General features: G+C 37.4%; 1 protein-coding gene across 2 annotated transcripts in view; it reads left to right on the top strand.

Moving 5' to 3' along the window:
- The first annotated feature begins 2,082 nt into the window (after positions 1 to 2,082).
- LOC131155143 (glutaredoxin-C5, chloroplastic-like) overlaps positions 2,083 to 17,251 on the top strand; it is a 47,869-nt gene continuing 32,700 nt past the window's right edge. Inside the window, exons 1-2 of one of the 2 annotated variants that reach the window (XM_058108074.1) lie at positions 2,083 to 2,500; positions 2,666 to 2,739. In XM_058108074.1, the coding sequence (XP_057964057.1) occupies positions 2,205 to 2,500; positions 2,666 to 2,739 (370 nt within the window). In that variant the 5' untranslated portion in view covers positions 2,083 to 2,204. The remainder of the gene's footprint in view (positions 2,501 to 2,665; positions 2,740 to 17,251) is intronic. The other variant, XM_058108075.1, reaches the window with a different exon arrangement.

A 17,251-nucleotide genomic window follows, 5' to 3' on the forward strand; every position in this document is an offset into this window, starting at 1 on the left:
CAACTTCTACTGAAGGTAAGCCTCATTATATTCTTCATTAGCTTTCCACTTCTCAATTATCCCCTAAATATAAAGCCTTTTTTGCTGCTGTTACCTCAACTTTTGAACCCAAAACATTCAAACAAGCCATTTCTCATCCTCAATGGTAAACAACCATGGTAGAAGAAATAAAGGCTTTTGAATCAAATAAAACTTGGGATCTTGCTATTTCACCTCCAAACAAGACTGTAATAGGTTGTAAATGGGTTTATCGTGTCAAGTTTAATGTTGATGGCACAATTGCAAGGTATAAAGCAAGACTAGTGGCAAAGGGCTACACTTAACAAGAGGGGTTAGATTTTTTTGATACTTATTCTCCTATTGCTAAGATGACAACTGTGAGAGTTTTACTTGCTGTTGCTGCTATCAAACAGTGGCATTTACATCAATTAGATGTTAATAATGCTTTCTTGCATGAAGATCTTAATGAAGAAGTATATATGTAGTTGCCACCAGGCTATTCCTCAGCTAATGACCCTCATGTATGCAAGCTCCAAAAGAGTCTCTATGGATTGAAACAAGTATCAAGACAATGGTTCTCGAAACTTTCTCATTATTTGATGCAACTTGGTTTCACTTAGGGAAAATCAGATTCTTCCTTATTCATCAAACAAACCCCCTTAGTTTTTATAGCTTTACTCATTTATGTTGATGATGTAATCCTTGCATTTGATAGCATTGATCAGATTAATTCAATCAAGCAATTTCTCCATGATTCCTTTACCATCAAGGATCTTGGTGAGCTAAAATACATCTTGGGTTTGGAAATAGCTAGATTAGCTAAAGGTATTACTCTCTCTCAAAGAAAATATGCACTGGATATTCTACAAGATTGTGGTTTTTCTAGCTGTAAACCAGCAGCTTTTCTTATGGAATCAAATCTGAAACTCAGTGCAACAAATTCTTCACTATCTCTCAATGATCTTGCATCATATAGATGACTTATAGGTCGCTTGTTGTACTTAACTATCACTCGGCCAGACATAGCTTATTCTGTTCAAGCATTGAGCCAGTTTATGGCTAATCCAAGTATAATACATCTTCGAGTTGCTGAAAGGATACTCAGGTATATTAAGGCTACACCAGGTCAGGTTTTCTTGTCGGCAAATTCGTCTCTTCATCTGAAAGCATATTTAGATAGTGACTAGGGTGGCTGCTTGGACACTAGAAGAAGTGTAACTGGGTTCATGATGTTTATTGGAGACTCTCTTGTTTCATGGAAATCAAAGAAATAGCCTACTGTCAGTAGATCATCCGCTAAATCTGAATAGAGGGCTTTAGCTACAACTACATATGAAATTCAATGGCTTATCTATCTGCTAGCTGATTTAAATGTTCGTCATTCTCAAGCTACCTTGTTATACACTGACAGCAAACCAACCTTTAAAATTGCTTCTAACCCTGTGCACCATGAGAGGACTAAGCACATTCAATTGGATTGTCACTTGGTTTGAGAAAAATTACAAGAAGGCTTAATTCAAATCATACATATTCCTTCTAAACATCAATTAGCTAATATATTAACCAAGCCTCTTGGTTCACTCAATTTTCATGATCTTATTCACAAGATGGGAATGATTAATATCCATTCTCATCTTGAGGGGGGAGGTGTTAGAGTTTACAAGAAATTTGTTATTGTAGCTGTTATGGGTAGTTAAATTAGTTTATTTGTTCATAATTTTAGTGGTCCAAATGTCAAGTTGTAATTGGTCATTATTTCTATATAAGTGAGCCAATTATATAACATTGAAAATCAATCTTTCAAGATAAGAAGTATTGATTCTTGTTTTACTCTTATTTCTCTCTCAGCTAAGATACAACTTCTTATATTTTACACTTAGTGTAGTGAGATTTAAATGGCAGCCCAATATGGTCTATACGCATGTTAAGGCAAATTTTGTAAGACCAAGTAGCGAGATTTGTTTATATTTAAATTTTGTTGGATCAAATAGCGAAATTATATTAGAGTTATTTCGAAAATTAATTTTCAAAAAAATATTATTTAATATATATTTTAAAAAAAAAGTTAAAGTGGAAAAAAACTCCCCAACTCCGCCTCGCCGCCGAAAAATCTTCAGAGGCACAAAAATATTAATAATAAACAACGGCAGGCCCAAGAAGTCTGGAAGACAGGGAAAGAGCACAGAGCCAGACTCAGCGTGACAATGGCCGCCACGTTCCATCTTGCGAGTCTCGCCACTGTAGCTCTCTCTGCTCCTCGAACTGGCACCCTCTATATTTCTTCTTCTTCATCTTGCTTTTCCCACCGTTCTTTTCATTTGAGCAATCGCCGTAATACAATCACCAAAAGCAGCAAGAGTTTCAGCTTCAGTGTTGCGCGGAGGTACAAGCCTATTTTGGTTCGAGGTTTGGCGTCTTCGTTTGGATCTCGTTTGGAGGAGAGCGTGAAGAAGACAGTGGCGGAGAATACGGTTGTGGTTTACTCGAAAACGTGGTGTTCGTGAGTTCGAATCTGAGTAATCTCATCTCTTTATATTTTTGATCTTGTGATTGATAGCTGCTGGTTTGCGCATAGATATTTTGATTGAATTTGTCGGGGTTTGTGGTTAATTTCATCGTGGGCTTCTTTCTGAACTGAATGCGGGTTCTTTGAATGTGTGCGAAGGTATTCGTCTGAGGTGAAATCGCTGTTCAGAAGACTTGGCGTGGAGCCAGTGGTTTTTGAATTGGATGAAATGGGTGAGTATTCCTCATTCTCAATTCCGTTTGCACGTCTGTGTAATGCTCTTTCATTAGTAACTACATGTTCGTCTGCGCATGTTTGCTTAAATGAACATTTGTGTTCTGCATTTTTGCTCCGAAGTAGTTTGCGTATGTGTGTGGTAGTTGTTGCATCTTTGGATTCAAACTACTTTGTTTATTATGTGTTTCTTGCAATAAAATGAATGATTATTGGATTTAGCATTGATAACTTAATTGTTATATATATTATTGTCGAAAAATAAAAAGATACCTGAAGGATACCTGAGAAGGGCTTATTTCCGTGTGAGATGATTCTCCAATGGATCAAAATAGATGTCCAATTACTCAAGTGGAGTTGATTGGCAGAAGGTTATCTCTGGCAGATTTCATATGTAAGCATGTAAGCCTATCTTTTGTCTGGGCCTGAATTTTGGTTTTCATCATTATGGAAGCTTGTCGCTAGCAGATGGGTTACTTAATTGAGACGGGGAAACAGATGCTGAAGCTCGTACTTGATTTATGCAAAACACATTCTCTTTCATAGGGGTTGGTTGTGTGGCCAGAAAGGCTGTTAGATAAAAGATGAGGTTGTTAGGATATTATAAGCCTAGACCGGGACAACAACTGGTTTAAATGTTTTTCATACAGCCTTTATGCATAATTCTGGTTGACTCAAGATTTAATTGTATTCTAGGCAGAGTTATTTGATAAAAAATATGTTGGAAACAAGTGATAATTCCAGCTTATTCTTGTTCTAGAGGCTGCATTGTGGACTCTAAAAATTGTTGCCCAATTAGTTTGGTTTGGAGCTTCTACAAGATCATAGTCAATGTTTTGGCTAGTAGGGCTTGTTTTGCTTGATTGTTGGAAACATGCACTTATGTTTGGGAAAGACCAACCTTAGTGTGCTCCCATTGTGGATGCACCAAGTCTGATTGAAAAGTGGTTTTTTGGGGTGGGGCGATTAATAAGGAGGGAAAGTGAGGACTATTATATGGAAATTGGGACTTACTTCTTTATTACTTGAGGTGGAACATCTCTAGGATCATGTGGAATAATTGAGTTTACTGCATTTTTGCTCTAGCTGCCTTTGCTCTAAAGTTAATGCAAGAGAAATTTTGCATACTCATGACTGGCATACTCCCGTGGGCCCTAGCACCTATGCAACCCGTGATTGCTTGAGGATTTCTTAAAGTAGGATTTGTTTTTGGGTGGGAATGTAGCTTTCTCTTTGCACGAATTAGCCTTTATAAGCAAACAACCCAATATGCGCTAAACAACTCCCTGGCATTGCTTTCAGCGATTCTGCTTGCTAACCTCTAATTCTTGTCCCACCCTTGATGATCCTCAATATTTCACTTGATGACTAGCAAGGATAAGGCCCATTTGAATTCATGGCACTTTACTAGTATTGATGTCAATGATATTTTTGGTTGCTTTGAATAAATATCAACCCAACCTGAACGAACAAGAAAATAGTAGTAAATTGTATCCTGGAATTTCTAAAACCCCTATGAACTGGAAAAACCTTTTGGTCCTTTTCAACAAAGCCTCGGACCGTCAGAAGGAATTGAAATATTTCTCCTCCCAAAGATAGAAAAGTTCTTGTTGATTCCCTTGAAAAAGTTTTCAAAGTTGACAGGAAGAAATGGAGTGAAAGTCTAATTGGAAAATTTTTGGTTAATATTCCTCCCTTCTCTTATTGAAAAGATTTGGTGTCGAACGTGGTCAACCCAGGATGGTAAGGGGCGAGGGATTTTTGTTATTTCAAGTTCGTTGGAGTCGTCACTAACCTATTATTTACCTAGGTGCTGTTAGTTCACCTAATTACTACTCATTAATTGGTCTTGAGGCCAATCTTAAGGCCAAAAAACCAGTAGTATCGGTTTGTTTTAACTAGAATCGGATTCGCGAGTACAGTTATGCGCTAAACAACTCCCTGGCATTGCTTTCAGCAATTCTGCTTGCTAACCTCTAATTCTTGTCCCACCCTTGATGATCCTCAATATTTCACTTGATGACTAGCAAGGATAAGGCCCATTTGAATTCATGGCACTTTACTAGTATTGATGTCAATGATATTTGTGGTTGCTTTGAATAAATATCAACCCAACCTGAACGAATAAAAAAAACAGTAGTAAATTGTATCCTGAAATTTCTAAAACCCCTATGAACTGGAAAGACCTTTTGGTCCTTTTCAACAAAGCCTCGGACCGTCAGAAGGAATTGAAATACTTCTCCTCCAAAAGATGGAAAAGTTCTTGTTGATCCCCTTGAAAAAGTTTTCAAAGTTGACAGGAAGAAATGGAATGAAAGTCTAATTGGAAAATTTTTGGTTAATATTCCTCCCTTCTCTTATTGAAAAGATTTGGTGTCGAACGTGGTCAACCCGGGATGGCGAGGGGCGAGGGATTTTTGTTATTTCAAGTTCGTTGGAGTCGTCACTAACCTATTATTTACCTAGGTGCTGTTAGTTCACCTAATTACTACTCATTAATTGGTCTTGAGGCCAATCTTAAGGCCAAAAAACCAGTAGTATCGGTTTGTTTTAACTAGAATCGGATTCGCGAGTACAGTTATGCGCTAAACAACTCCCTGGCATTGCTTTCAGCAATTCTGCTTGCTAACCTCTAATTCTTGTCCCACCCTTGATGATCCTCAATATTTCACTTGATGACTAGCAAGGATAAGGCCCATTTGAATTCATGGCACTTTACTAGTATTGATGTCAATGATATTTGTGGTTGCTTTGAATAAATATCAACCCAACCTGAACGAATAAAAAAAACAGTAGTAAATTGTATCCTGAAATTTCTAAAACCCCTATGAACTGGAAAGACCTTTTGGTCCTTTTCAACAAAGCCTCGGACCGTCAGAAGGAATTGAAATACTTCTCCTCCAAAAGATGGAAAAGTTCTTGTTGATCCCCTTGAAAAAGTTTTCAAAGTTGACAGGAAGAAATGGAATGAAAGTCTAATTGGAAAATTTTTGGTTAATATTCCTCCCTTCTCTTATTGACAAGATTTGGTGTCGAACGTGGTCAACCCGGGATGGCGAGGGGCGAGGGATTTTTGTTATTTCAAGTTCGTTGGAGTCGTCACTAACCTATTATTTACCTAGGTGCTGTTAGTTCACCTAATTACTACTCATTAATTGGTCTTGAGGCCAATCTTAAGGCCAAAAAACCAGTAGTATCGGTTTGTTTTAACTAGAATCGGATTCGCGAGTACAGTTATGTGCTAAACAACTCCCTGGCATTGCTTTCAGCAATTCTACTTGCTAACCTCTAATTCTTGTCCCACCCTTGATGATCCTCAATATTTCACTTGATGACTAGCAAGGATAAGGCCCATTTGAATTCATGGCACTTTACTAGTATTGATGTCAATGATATTTGTGGTTGCTTTGAATAAATATCAACCCAACCTGAACGAATAAAAAAAACAGTAGTAAATTGTATCCTGAAATTTCTAAAACCCCTATGAACTGGAAAGACCTTTTGGTCCTTTTCAACAAAGCCTCGGACCGTCAGAAGGAATTGAAATACTTCTCCTCCAAAAGATGGAAAAGTTCTTGTTGATCCCCTTGAAAAAGTTTTCAAAGTTGACAGGAAGAAATGGAATGAAAGTCTAATTGGAAAATTTTTGGTTAATATTCCTCCCTTCTCTTATTGAAAAGATTTGGTGTCGAACGTGGTCAACCCGGGATGGCGAGGGGCGAGGGATTTTTGTTATTTCAAGTTCGTTGGAGTCGTCACTAACCTATTATTTACCTAGGTGCTGTTAGTTCACCTAATTACTACTCATTAATTGGTCTTGAGGCTAATCTTAAGGCCAAAAAACCAGTAGTATCGGTTTGTTTTAACTAGAATCGGATTTGCGAGTACAATTATGAGAGGGGAAGGTATTAGCACTTACTACATATCCATTTTACGAACGCTACCGAATTAACTATGGATAACCTTAAATTGATTTAGAAAATTATCAATTAAGTAACGAAAATTTTAAAAGAAAATAAAAAAACGTGGTGCGATTTAGGAATTTCTAATAAGACCTTCAGAAGAGGGGGTCTTGTTAGATAAACTCCCTTTAGAATTCATAAATGAGGTCTAAAATACCTTTTCATCCTTTGTTTTATCATCGGGGATGCACACCGATGCAAATGCGAAGCATGCAATAATTAAACATGCAAAGTGATCATGCAAATGCATTAAATTAAACAAAAATAACCCCAAAACAAACCTCTAATTTTTAGAAAATATTATGGAATTTTTAGGACTTTCTGGCAATTTCCAATTCTAAGGGCATTTTGGTCATTTTTGATAATTTAGGGCCTTCTGCATAAAAAAAAAAGTTTTAAAATGTTTTTAGGGTTTTCTATTATTTCAAATTTTTATATTTTTTTTTTTCCAATTTGCATTTTTTTTTTTATGAGAAGAAAGAAAGAAAAAGAAGCATATGAAATGAAAAGAAAACAAGGATTAAATCAAGATAAATAAAAAAAAAAAAAATTAGATGCATGAAAAGAGAAATAAAAGGAAGTGGGAAATGGAGTGTTGGAGCCATGTGGGTGGGTGAAAGCATGCATGGGCTATGCATCCATGTGAAGTGTGTGGCCATGCATGCTTGTGAAGTGTGTGCATGTTTCAACTCCAATATTTTTGCATTATAAAGAAAGCCAAAGACCAATTTATTCCTTTAGCATGCATTTTACCATGTGCATGCATGCGCTTTACACCCACTAGCAGAGCAGAATAACACCTACACATCCACTCATATATCATGGATCACAAACATTTATTCAGAGCATATATATATATATATATATATACACGTGCGCGTGCGCACACTCACGCACACACACACACACACACTCACACACACACACACTCATGCCAAAACTCTAGCCACCTGCATGCACTTCACGCATATTATCTTGCACCACACATTCTCAATACCTGCACATCCTCGTGCACTCACAACAACACAGCCACCTCACCCGCTCAACCAACTCACATGCTTGCACATGGCCACGTCTTCACCACCAAGGTTGTTAGAGTCGGGATTCTAAGTGGGATCGTTGGAGGGCTTTGCAGGATTGAATCATAGAATCGGATTGAAAATCGTAAGATTCTACTTTCAATGTAGAGTAAATGTTGAAGACATTTTGCTCCATCACGTTTAGAGGCTTTATTAAAGAAAAGAATAGAAAAGCTTTATGGTGATGCTCCATTATGGCTATAATTTGGTGTGTTTGGATGGAAAGGGCAGCCCGGTGCACAAAGCTCCCGCATATGTAGGGTCCGGGGAAGGGGCGGACCACAATGGGTCTATAGTAAGAATGCTAGAATTTTCAAAGAAGTGGCTATGTCTACTAATTTGCTTTGGAGTAGGGTGACTTATCTTCCATCTTTGTTGGTGTTAGCAAATGGTTTTTTTCCGCCACATCTCTTTGGAAGACATGTAGCGGGACTGGTTGGCTCTCTTGCATTTATTTTGGTTTTTGGGCCTAGAATGGGAAATCTGTGACTATTTACTCTTGATGTAAATGTAGGATTTTATCCTCACTGTTTTCCTTTTTATTTCATTTTTTCCCCCTCATGTACATTCTGCCCTCTCTAATGAAATTTCTTTGTTTATCAAAATAAAAAAAGCTTGGTCTTCTTCCACTACTTTACGGGTGACTAGTTATATGCCAAGATATAGTTAGACATCAACCCTAACTTCTTCAACATAACTTAAGTGATAAAACACCCCCAGTTTATCACCCTTTCTGTGCAGAATGAGAACAAAAACTACTGGTTTAAATCTGTTCATGCAACCATTGCCCTTTAAGAGAGGAATATTCTACAGGCATAATTACTGAAACTCAAGGAGTTAATCCAAGAGACCCTATGGTTTCTTTTGGGGTACCTAAATACCTTGAGGGACAGTTTAGAATGCAGTAGCCCATCTCTTCTAATAACCTCTCTGGAGTCCAAGACTTAAAAAATTTCCTGTTCGTTGTGGGCAGATGACTTCCTATTTAGTGTTCGCATCTTCACTTGGTCAAACAAAAGGGACCAAGGCTTTATAACTAGAAAACCGGACAAAATCCTACTCGATCATAACTGTTGTCTGGCCTACCCCATCTGACTATTAAATTCCTAGCCCTGGGAATCCCTGGCCATATCCCTACCCCCTTTTCATTAAGACCCAACCCGGTTACTTTAAACCTCAAACCATGCCTCAGATTTGTATTTTAGAAAGCTTCTTCACCGCAATGAAAGCTCTTGGAAGTTATTAATGATTTTCCCATGTTCATGGATAGTTTCGAAAATCGGTGTGTAACGGCAGTTACGCATTGGTATTGGTGGCATTCTAGAATGTTATAGGGCGCTATCTCAAATGTCCTCTGATTCAGAACTGTAACGGCCGATTCAGTCTGCTATGATACCGCAATGGCCATTACGTTATCCTTATGGACCATTACGGTTGGTTACAATAGCATAATGCTGGTTACACTATTAGACTGGCTATGAATGACTAAAATAGGTTTTTGAGTTTTTTTATTTTTTTTGAAATTCCCCTCGCTATCTTTATCAAAGCTGAGATTCAATTTCAGTATTTTTTTTTTGAATTATTTTTTGGGTTTACTTTCTTTGACGTTTAATATGTATTTTCTTTTAATAACTAGCATTCAGATGTACTTAACTTTTTCTCATATTTTTTAATAGCAAAAGAAGAAATTTCATTAAAAGATCAGGAATATACATAGTGGAGAGTAGGTCATTATCCTAGAAATAACCTGGAACAAATCAGAGAGTAAATACAGAGAAAACATAATGAAAAAGGGAAAAAAAAAAAAAAAATCCAGAATACAAAACTAAGTGAGCAAATAGAGCCAGTTGAAACCTCACTCTTTTAAAGTATCCATGGCCAAGCCAACACACCAAAGCGATGCCACGTAATGAACAACTCCCAAACCAGCAAAAGATTCAACTTCTTCCCCCAAAAAATACATGCATTGCACATTACGTTCCAACCACTAACTTTTTCCCATATTATAATGCATATTATTCTAAGCTCTTTTAATTTTTTTTTTGTTGTTCTTCTTACACCTAATCTGGAGAGAAAAATACATTCTTTTGCTATACATTTTTGTTCTTGACTTTTTTTTTAATATATGAGCATTCTATATTTTATTTTTTAGATAACAAAAATTCCATCAAAAGCTAAAGAAGTACAAAAGATGACTTTCTATATTTATGTTTCTTTGTATCTATGATTTCTTTGTTTAAACTTCACTTATAATCAACGAAGTAGTGATAGCAAATGCACACTTCTTCTCGCTAATAGCAGCTAAAATAACCAGAATGACATCCAACACTTGTAGTACATCTTATATTTAAATTGCTTAAAATCTACTTAAAATTATTTAAAACATTACTATGTAGGATTCCAGGATCAAAACATGCGAATCCATATCTTTTTAACAGTTTTTTTTTTTCTTTTCTTTTTTGATAGTGAAAGAAGAGATTTCTTTAGTAGGTTAAGAATTTACAAAAAGGAGAATAAGACATCTAACAATAAAATTTGGAGCAAACCAGAAGGAAAAACTAGAAAACAACAAAAGAAAGAAAAGGGAAAAAAAATCAAGCCATCATATTACTCCAATGTCATTGAACTTCTATAAAGCTCACTTGTATGATATTCCCGAATCCAACACACCACAATGAGGCCATAGAGTGAATCTTTTCCTAAACCAGCAACCAATTCAATTTTTCCTTGAAAGATCTGTGCATTCTGCTCCAACCATAACCTCCACAATACCACAAAGAAACCACATTTCCATAATGCACCCCAACCTTCCTCCTTCCAAAACCCATGAAACAGCTAAAAGTTCCTCCACCAATTCTGGAAACTCGACTTTCTCCCATAAAAATAACTTGTTCCATACCCTCAAAGCAAAGTCACAATGCGAAAAAGGATTAGATGCTGTCTCTGAATTATTATAACAAAGCACACAAACATCTGGAGAAAGAGACTTCAATGGGATCCTAATCTACAAAAAATTATTGGTATTTATTCTATTAAGCATGACCAACCAGATAAAAGGCCTAGTTTTTGGTGGTACTCTGGCCTTCCAAATAATAGAATAAAGTGGAACGATTGAAAGACCATGAACAAACATCCCTTCTTGAAGAAAGATGACGATTATTCAATAATCAACAAGGAGGACAGCGCAATCAGCTCTTTATTATCATTAAGAGGTCTCCTGAAATGAAAATCCTAAGAAGCCAAAGGACTACCTGAATCATTAGCAAAGAGAGAAATAATGCTATTCTGCCTTGAGCTCAAACGCAAGTGATAAGGGAAAGATGTGGATAAGACACCATTTTCCAACCATGGGCCTTTCCAAAGATGAATACGAGAACGCCTCCCCACCACAAATTTAGTGTGAGGAATGAATAAGGGATAAATCTGAGAGAAAGATCTCCTTGGACTCTCTAACGAACATCTTAAACTAGCACTGGTATCCTATCCATTCTCACTCAACCCAAACTTACTAATAACTCTATGCAAAGGGAACACTCTTCTAGGGGAAAGCGCCAAATTATTTAGCTAGGAGAGCGGTGTTTGTAGACACCAACTTTTTCCAAGACCCAGCCGTAGGACTGTTCGTGGGTTGCTATCAGGGTCACAAGCCACTTCCATCTCCTTCAAATAAAAATGGAGCCCATGTTATGAGGATCCTTAGTTTGTTCAAATGAAGAATAAGAAGAAAACTAAGAAGTTTAAGATGGGGGAATTGATCGTTGGTTTGATTCATATTCTCTATGGAATTGTGGATGGGTTGGTGGTGGATAACGGTATGGATATGGTGGATTTGAATAGACTGGAACTAGATAATAGGGTTGATAATAGTGTTGTGGGGGGGGGGGGGGGGGGGGTTGTGGAGGATAATATCGTGGATGTTGATATGACCGATATAGATTATGGTTTCTTTGACGACTCTTACTATCAATGCTACAAGAAGATGACTCCTTGATGTAGGACAAGAAGCAAGATCTTGAGAAGATCCTTGTTGGAGAATAATTGAGAAGAATTGGGTCAAGGGGTTGTCGGCATAGACAATTGTTGGGTTTAGTTAGTAGTTTATTATATGTTTAGTTTAGTTAGTATAGTATTATGTGTATTTGGGGGCTTTTTTGTAATATTATGCATTTTAGGGTGTTTTTGTATTCATGTTGTTTTAGAGGTATATATGTAATTTCATGCATTAGATGCTTATAAATGGTGTGTGAAAGCCATGTTGAATTTGAATTTGAGAAAATGGACGTGAGTTTCCCCCTGGTATCTCCTCTCCCTCCTCTTCCCTCATCCTTCTCAGATCCTTGATGCTGCCCTTGCATCATTTGGTGTCAGAGCCCAATATCAATCTCTGTTCTTTCACCTCAATCTCCCATTTTCCCCTCTCTTCTCCTCTTCTTTCTTCTTCCTTCTGATCTTTCTTTGGTTCTGATCCTCTATTCTGTTCCTAATCCCTTGCTGCCCAGCAGTATCTGCCCTCTTCTTCTTCTGCTCCTCGTCTTCTTCTTTTCTCTTTTCTCTTATTCTCCAAATTCTCTCACATAATTCTCTTAAATCTCTCTCTAATTTCTAATTTTCTCCCTTTATTCTTTTTCTTTCTTCTCTGTTCTGTCTAAACCTGTTTCTGTATTCTCCTCTGTTTTCCTTCTTATTCTTCTTCTTCTTCTGTGGTATTTTGATCCACAGCATATACTTAGTGTGAACCTGATATTTTGCTAGCAAATGTGAAAATTTGATGCAGAAAGTAAGAAATTGTTGCTGTAAGCATCAAAATCCAGGTTTTATTGCTGCATTTTTGTGAGTTTTCAAAGTGAATTTGTTTCATTTCAGCATGGTACTCTAGATCAAAGGTGAATTGAAGATAGTTCTTGAAAATTGAGAGTTAAAATAGTGGATTTACATTAATAGATTGAGAATTGTGGCCAAATTGTGTTGAGGACTTTTGGTGATATAGAGTTGCAGTATATATATAAATCCAGCAATATGGTGGCAAATTATTGGAAAAAGGAACTCCATTTATCGAGCTTTTTCACGCCTTTCTCAAGTGTGGAGGAAAAGTTTGCAAAATGATCATTGAAGGAAGATGTCCTATGAACATGATTTCTAGAAATGGAATCACTCGTATGCAAATTCATCCGGAACCCCATCCAAAGCCTTATAACATATATTGGATTGACAAAAAACTGTATGTGTTTGTGGAAGGAAAATTCGAGTGGTTGAAGCTGAAGCAGCTACTTTCGAAGTAACAGAAGGAAAAGCAATCACTGGAGTGGGAGAGTCAGAGTCGAAAAGAGGATTCCTCACTTCTTTCTCTCATTCAAAACCGTGCATGAGACTTTCATCTCGCACAGCTCCTATGTTCCTATCCAAATGTGTCAATATTTGACTAATGTTAGGTTCGAATCATGCCCATGAATATTGGCCATGTACTCCTTGGTTCTCCTTAGTTGGATGTTTTGGGTGTGACTCCAGGACATGCGAACACATATATCCTCCATGATAATGGGAAAAAAAAATCATTTTGGAGCCTGCTCTACCAACCACCCTGAACAAAGAATATGAGATTATTGATCATGTCATAGTTACTCAAATTGATGAAATTACAAGCAAGGCAGTGAATGTGTTTGAAGACATCCTTAGTCTTTCAAACATTACTATTATAGAGTTTGTCATCCTCTATGTTTTTATTGATGCCAATTCTCAATTCTAGTCTATGATGTTGCCAAAGGATCATTATCACTCAACTGCTGGCTTCAAAGAGTCCAAGTTTGCTTCTTACTTCTGATTCTCCAACATTTCAAAACTCGGGGCCGAGTTTTTTTGAACTTGGGGAGATTTGATGTAGGACAAGAAGCAAAACCTTGGGAAGATCCGTGAGTGAGAATAATTGAGAAGAGTTGGGTCAAGGTATTGTTGGGTTTAGTTAGTAGTTTATTATGTGTTTAGTTTGACTAGTAAATATTATATGTATTTTGGGGCTTGTTTGTAATATTTATGTATTTTAGGGTGTTTTTGTAATTTCATGTTGTTTTAGGGCTATAGATGTAATTTCATGCATTATAGGCTTTCTTGTAAATAGTGTGTGAAATCCATGTTGTAAGTAGGTTGTTGAATTTGAATTTGAGAAAGTAAATGTGACTTTCCCCTGATGTCTCCTCTCCACTTTCTTCCCTTTTTCTTCTTCCCTTTCCTCTCTTGTATCTTTCATGGTTGGAGATCCTTGATGCTACCCCTACATCACTTCCCAATGCCAAAATCTGCAAAACTTTGTCCGCTACCATAGGGCCCCTTATGTGCTCAATGTTCATGTCTATTAGTACTTCTTCTTTGACCACTACCTCTTGCCCCGCCTCTTCCACTCCCACTACCCCCACGACCATGCCTAGATTGTGAAGAACGAGGAAACCTGGTGGAGGTGGAGGAAAATCACCAATATCAAAGTCATCCAGTAGGGATGCTAATCCATAATCTACTTCAAAAACATGACTTGGCTGGACTTCTCAGCTTCACCAAAACCACCACCATTACTAGCACCATTACCACCACTATCACCATATTCACCACTTCTATGACTATCATCATCACCACTAGTAGGAGCCCGCCACCATCATCAATCTGAGTTGTAAGTGGACTGGAACTCTCTTCAATTTGTGTCGCTTGAGGATAATGTTGTCGTTGAGTTTGATACTGAGTACCTTGAGTAGTATCATTATCGATGTCGGATGGGAATAGTCGACCTATGTCCTACGGTTTCAACCTTCACACAAGCACATACACTCAAGAAACTTTGATTTAAGAACTCAATTAACTAAACATAAACACAATAAATCAAGCTTCATTTCACGTGTTGTTGAATTTTTAAACAGTGTATGATGTTGTTCAAATATAAGTCCCAAGAGTTCTTTCACAAAGGAATTAAGTTATATGCAATAAAGATGTTTTCAAAATTTCAAGAATTTAAGTTCTATTGTTAGCAAGTAATATGCTCACAATTGATTTTAAACTAGCAAGTATCAATATTGCAATCTATGGATTCAAAGGGCTTATTAAATATGGAATTTTAGATTTCCAGCAAAGGCTTCAATATAATCAAGGGTTTGCAATATATAGCAAGGATTCAAACACAAGTACTGAAATTACCAAGAGAATTGTTTGGATGATTTTGACGCTTTTCAACACAAGTAGTCCATGCCTTAAGTTCTTCATACAAGCTTTGAAATACCGACGAACGCAGCAATGCAATGGAGTGATGGTGGTCGTGTGGGGATATGAAAGTGCTGGTCGTGTGGGTGTAACTTTGGTGGTGGCTGTGTGGATGTATTTGGGTGGAGGTCGTGTGGATGAAAGGGAGGAGATGGAGATGGAGTCGTTGGATAGATAGTGGTCTCTCACCATCTGATATCCGGAGAGAACAACGTAGCCTCACACTACGCATTCGGAAGATTGGACACGCTTTCAAGCTCAACAATGGAATTCCATCAATATTCAAACTTAGCTTTTGTTCTTACAATGAAGGGATATATATAGCTAGCATGGGGGGACAAGGATATTAAACAACTAACAATTCCCACCCAAGCATGGGAGACACAAATAATAAAGACACTGACTTACTAGACACATTAATTACTCTTACAAGTTACTAACAAAATAAATGCTCTGACTTTCTAGACATGATAAATACTAACACAACTTACAACACACACAACTTACTAAGACATGCAAGCAAGCAAGTTGTCTTGCAAGATTACAAATTAAATATAAAACAAAAATCAAAGAAAGACCCAATTCCATGTGGGGCCCACATGAGTCTTGAACTCGAACTTGCTTTGGCATCTCTACTGGGGTATGTCTCACTCTGAAAAGTCTTCAAACATTATCAAAATAATCATGAGCTGATGTGGACATTTGGAGGTTGTCCATGTGTTAGCATATTAGCAAAGGAAATGTGGACATCGGGAGGCCGTCCACTTGTCACAACATCTGAAAATAAGATAGGTAGGACATGCTGATCCCCATCATCACTCCCCAGCCCAAAAGAATTCTTCTCAGAAGAATTAGAGGTGAAGTATTGGGAGTAAAATTTCGGGTTAAGATGAAGGAGTTCTTCCTTAGGATTCCAGCTCCTCTCGGGAAATGGTTTACCTTTCCACTTGACCATGAACTTCCGGTATGATCCAGCTTTTGTGAACTTTGCCTTGTCATCCAAGATTACATCAAGGTTCTTGGGCATGGGGAAGGGTAGAGGCAAAGGCAATGTCGGGTTTTCAGGTTCAAGAGGAGTGGGAAATGGAGTGGGGTCACCTTCAGGGTTAGAATTTGAAGGTGCTTCAAAAGAAGATGGTACAAGAAATGGGGGGTTAGGTCCTCAATATTGAAAACATTACTTATGCTAAAATCAACAAGAATATTAAGCATGAAAGCATTAGAATCAGTTTCCTTTAAAATTTTGAAATGATCCATCTTGTTAGCATTTAACTTTCTCACCTTTCCTATAGGAATCTACTCAGGACGAATATAGACTCTAACCATATCACCCTTTGAAAATTCTTTCAACATGCAATGTATATCAGCACGAGATTTATAATGTTCAAAATTCAAATTAACCTTCATTCTAATTTCAGAGTGTAGATTGTGTATATGCTTTGCAAAAGCATCAGTTGGCTCACTCACTCTAGACTTAAGTGTTAGTGGAATAAAATCTATTTGCTGTCTAGGACTATATCCGGTCACAATCTGAAATGGGCTAAGGCATGTGGCCCTATTCACTGAACTACTAAATGCAAAATTGACCATAGGAAGGTATAAATCCCAAGTTGTGATGTTTTCAACTACCTCACTTCTCAATAGGTCCCTAAGGCTCCTATTCACTACTTCAACTTGCCAATTGGTTTGCGGGTGATAAGCACTAAGACATTTAAGTTTGGTGCCTAACATGGTCCTCAAGGCTTTCAAGAAGTAACCTATGAGCTTCACATCCCTATTGGAAACAATGGTTTTGAGAAACCTATTATTGATGACAATCTCATTGGTTGCTCGATTATCAATGCATGTGCTCAAAGTGTTTTCTTCCTTGGGATTAGGGAAAATAGGGCAGGCAAGTGGACCTAAACTTTTATGAACAAAGTCATGTTCCTTCAATTCATTCACTTGTTTCAGCTCCTCATCTTCTCTTGGGTTCACTCTATGTTGTGGTAAATGAGGCAGAGATGAACTAGGAACATGATCAGTGACATGTTGTTTGTCTCTCATGGGAGATGACTCATTAGGTGGCTCAGGAATGACATCCTTAAACTCAGAAGGTAGGGATGATACTTCTAGGGGTGTTTCTTTCTCAGGAAGGGGTATTTCAGTCTCCTTAGGAACTACCACATTCACTTCTTGTGTATCTTGACTTTCCTGCTCACACAACTTTTGACTTATGGTGTTCAAAGATTCTC

Source organism: Malania oleifera, chromosome 5 (assembly GCF_029873635.1).
Source record: "Malania oleifera isolate guangnan ecotype guangnan chromosome 5, ASM2987363v1, whole genome shotgun sequence".
NCBI classification, from domain to species: Eukaryota; Viridiplantae; Streptophyta; class Magnoliopsida; order Santalales; family Ximeniaceae; genus Malania; species Malania oleifera.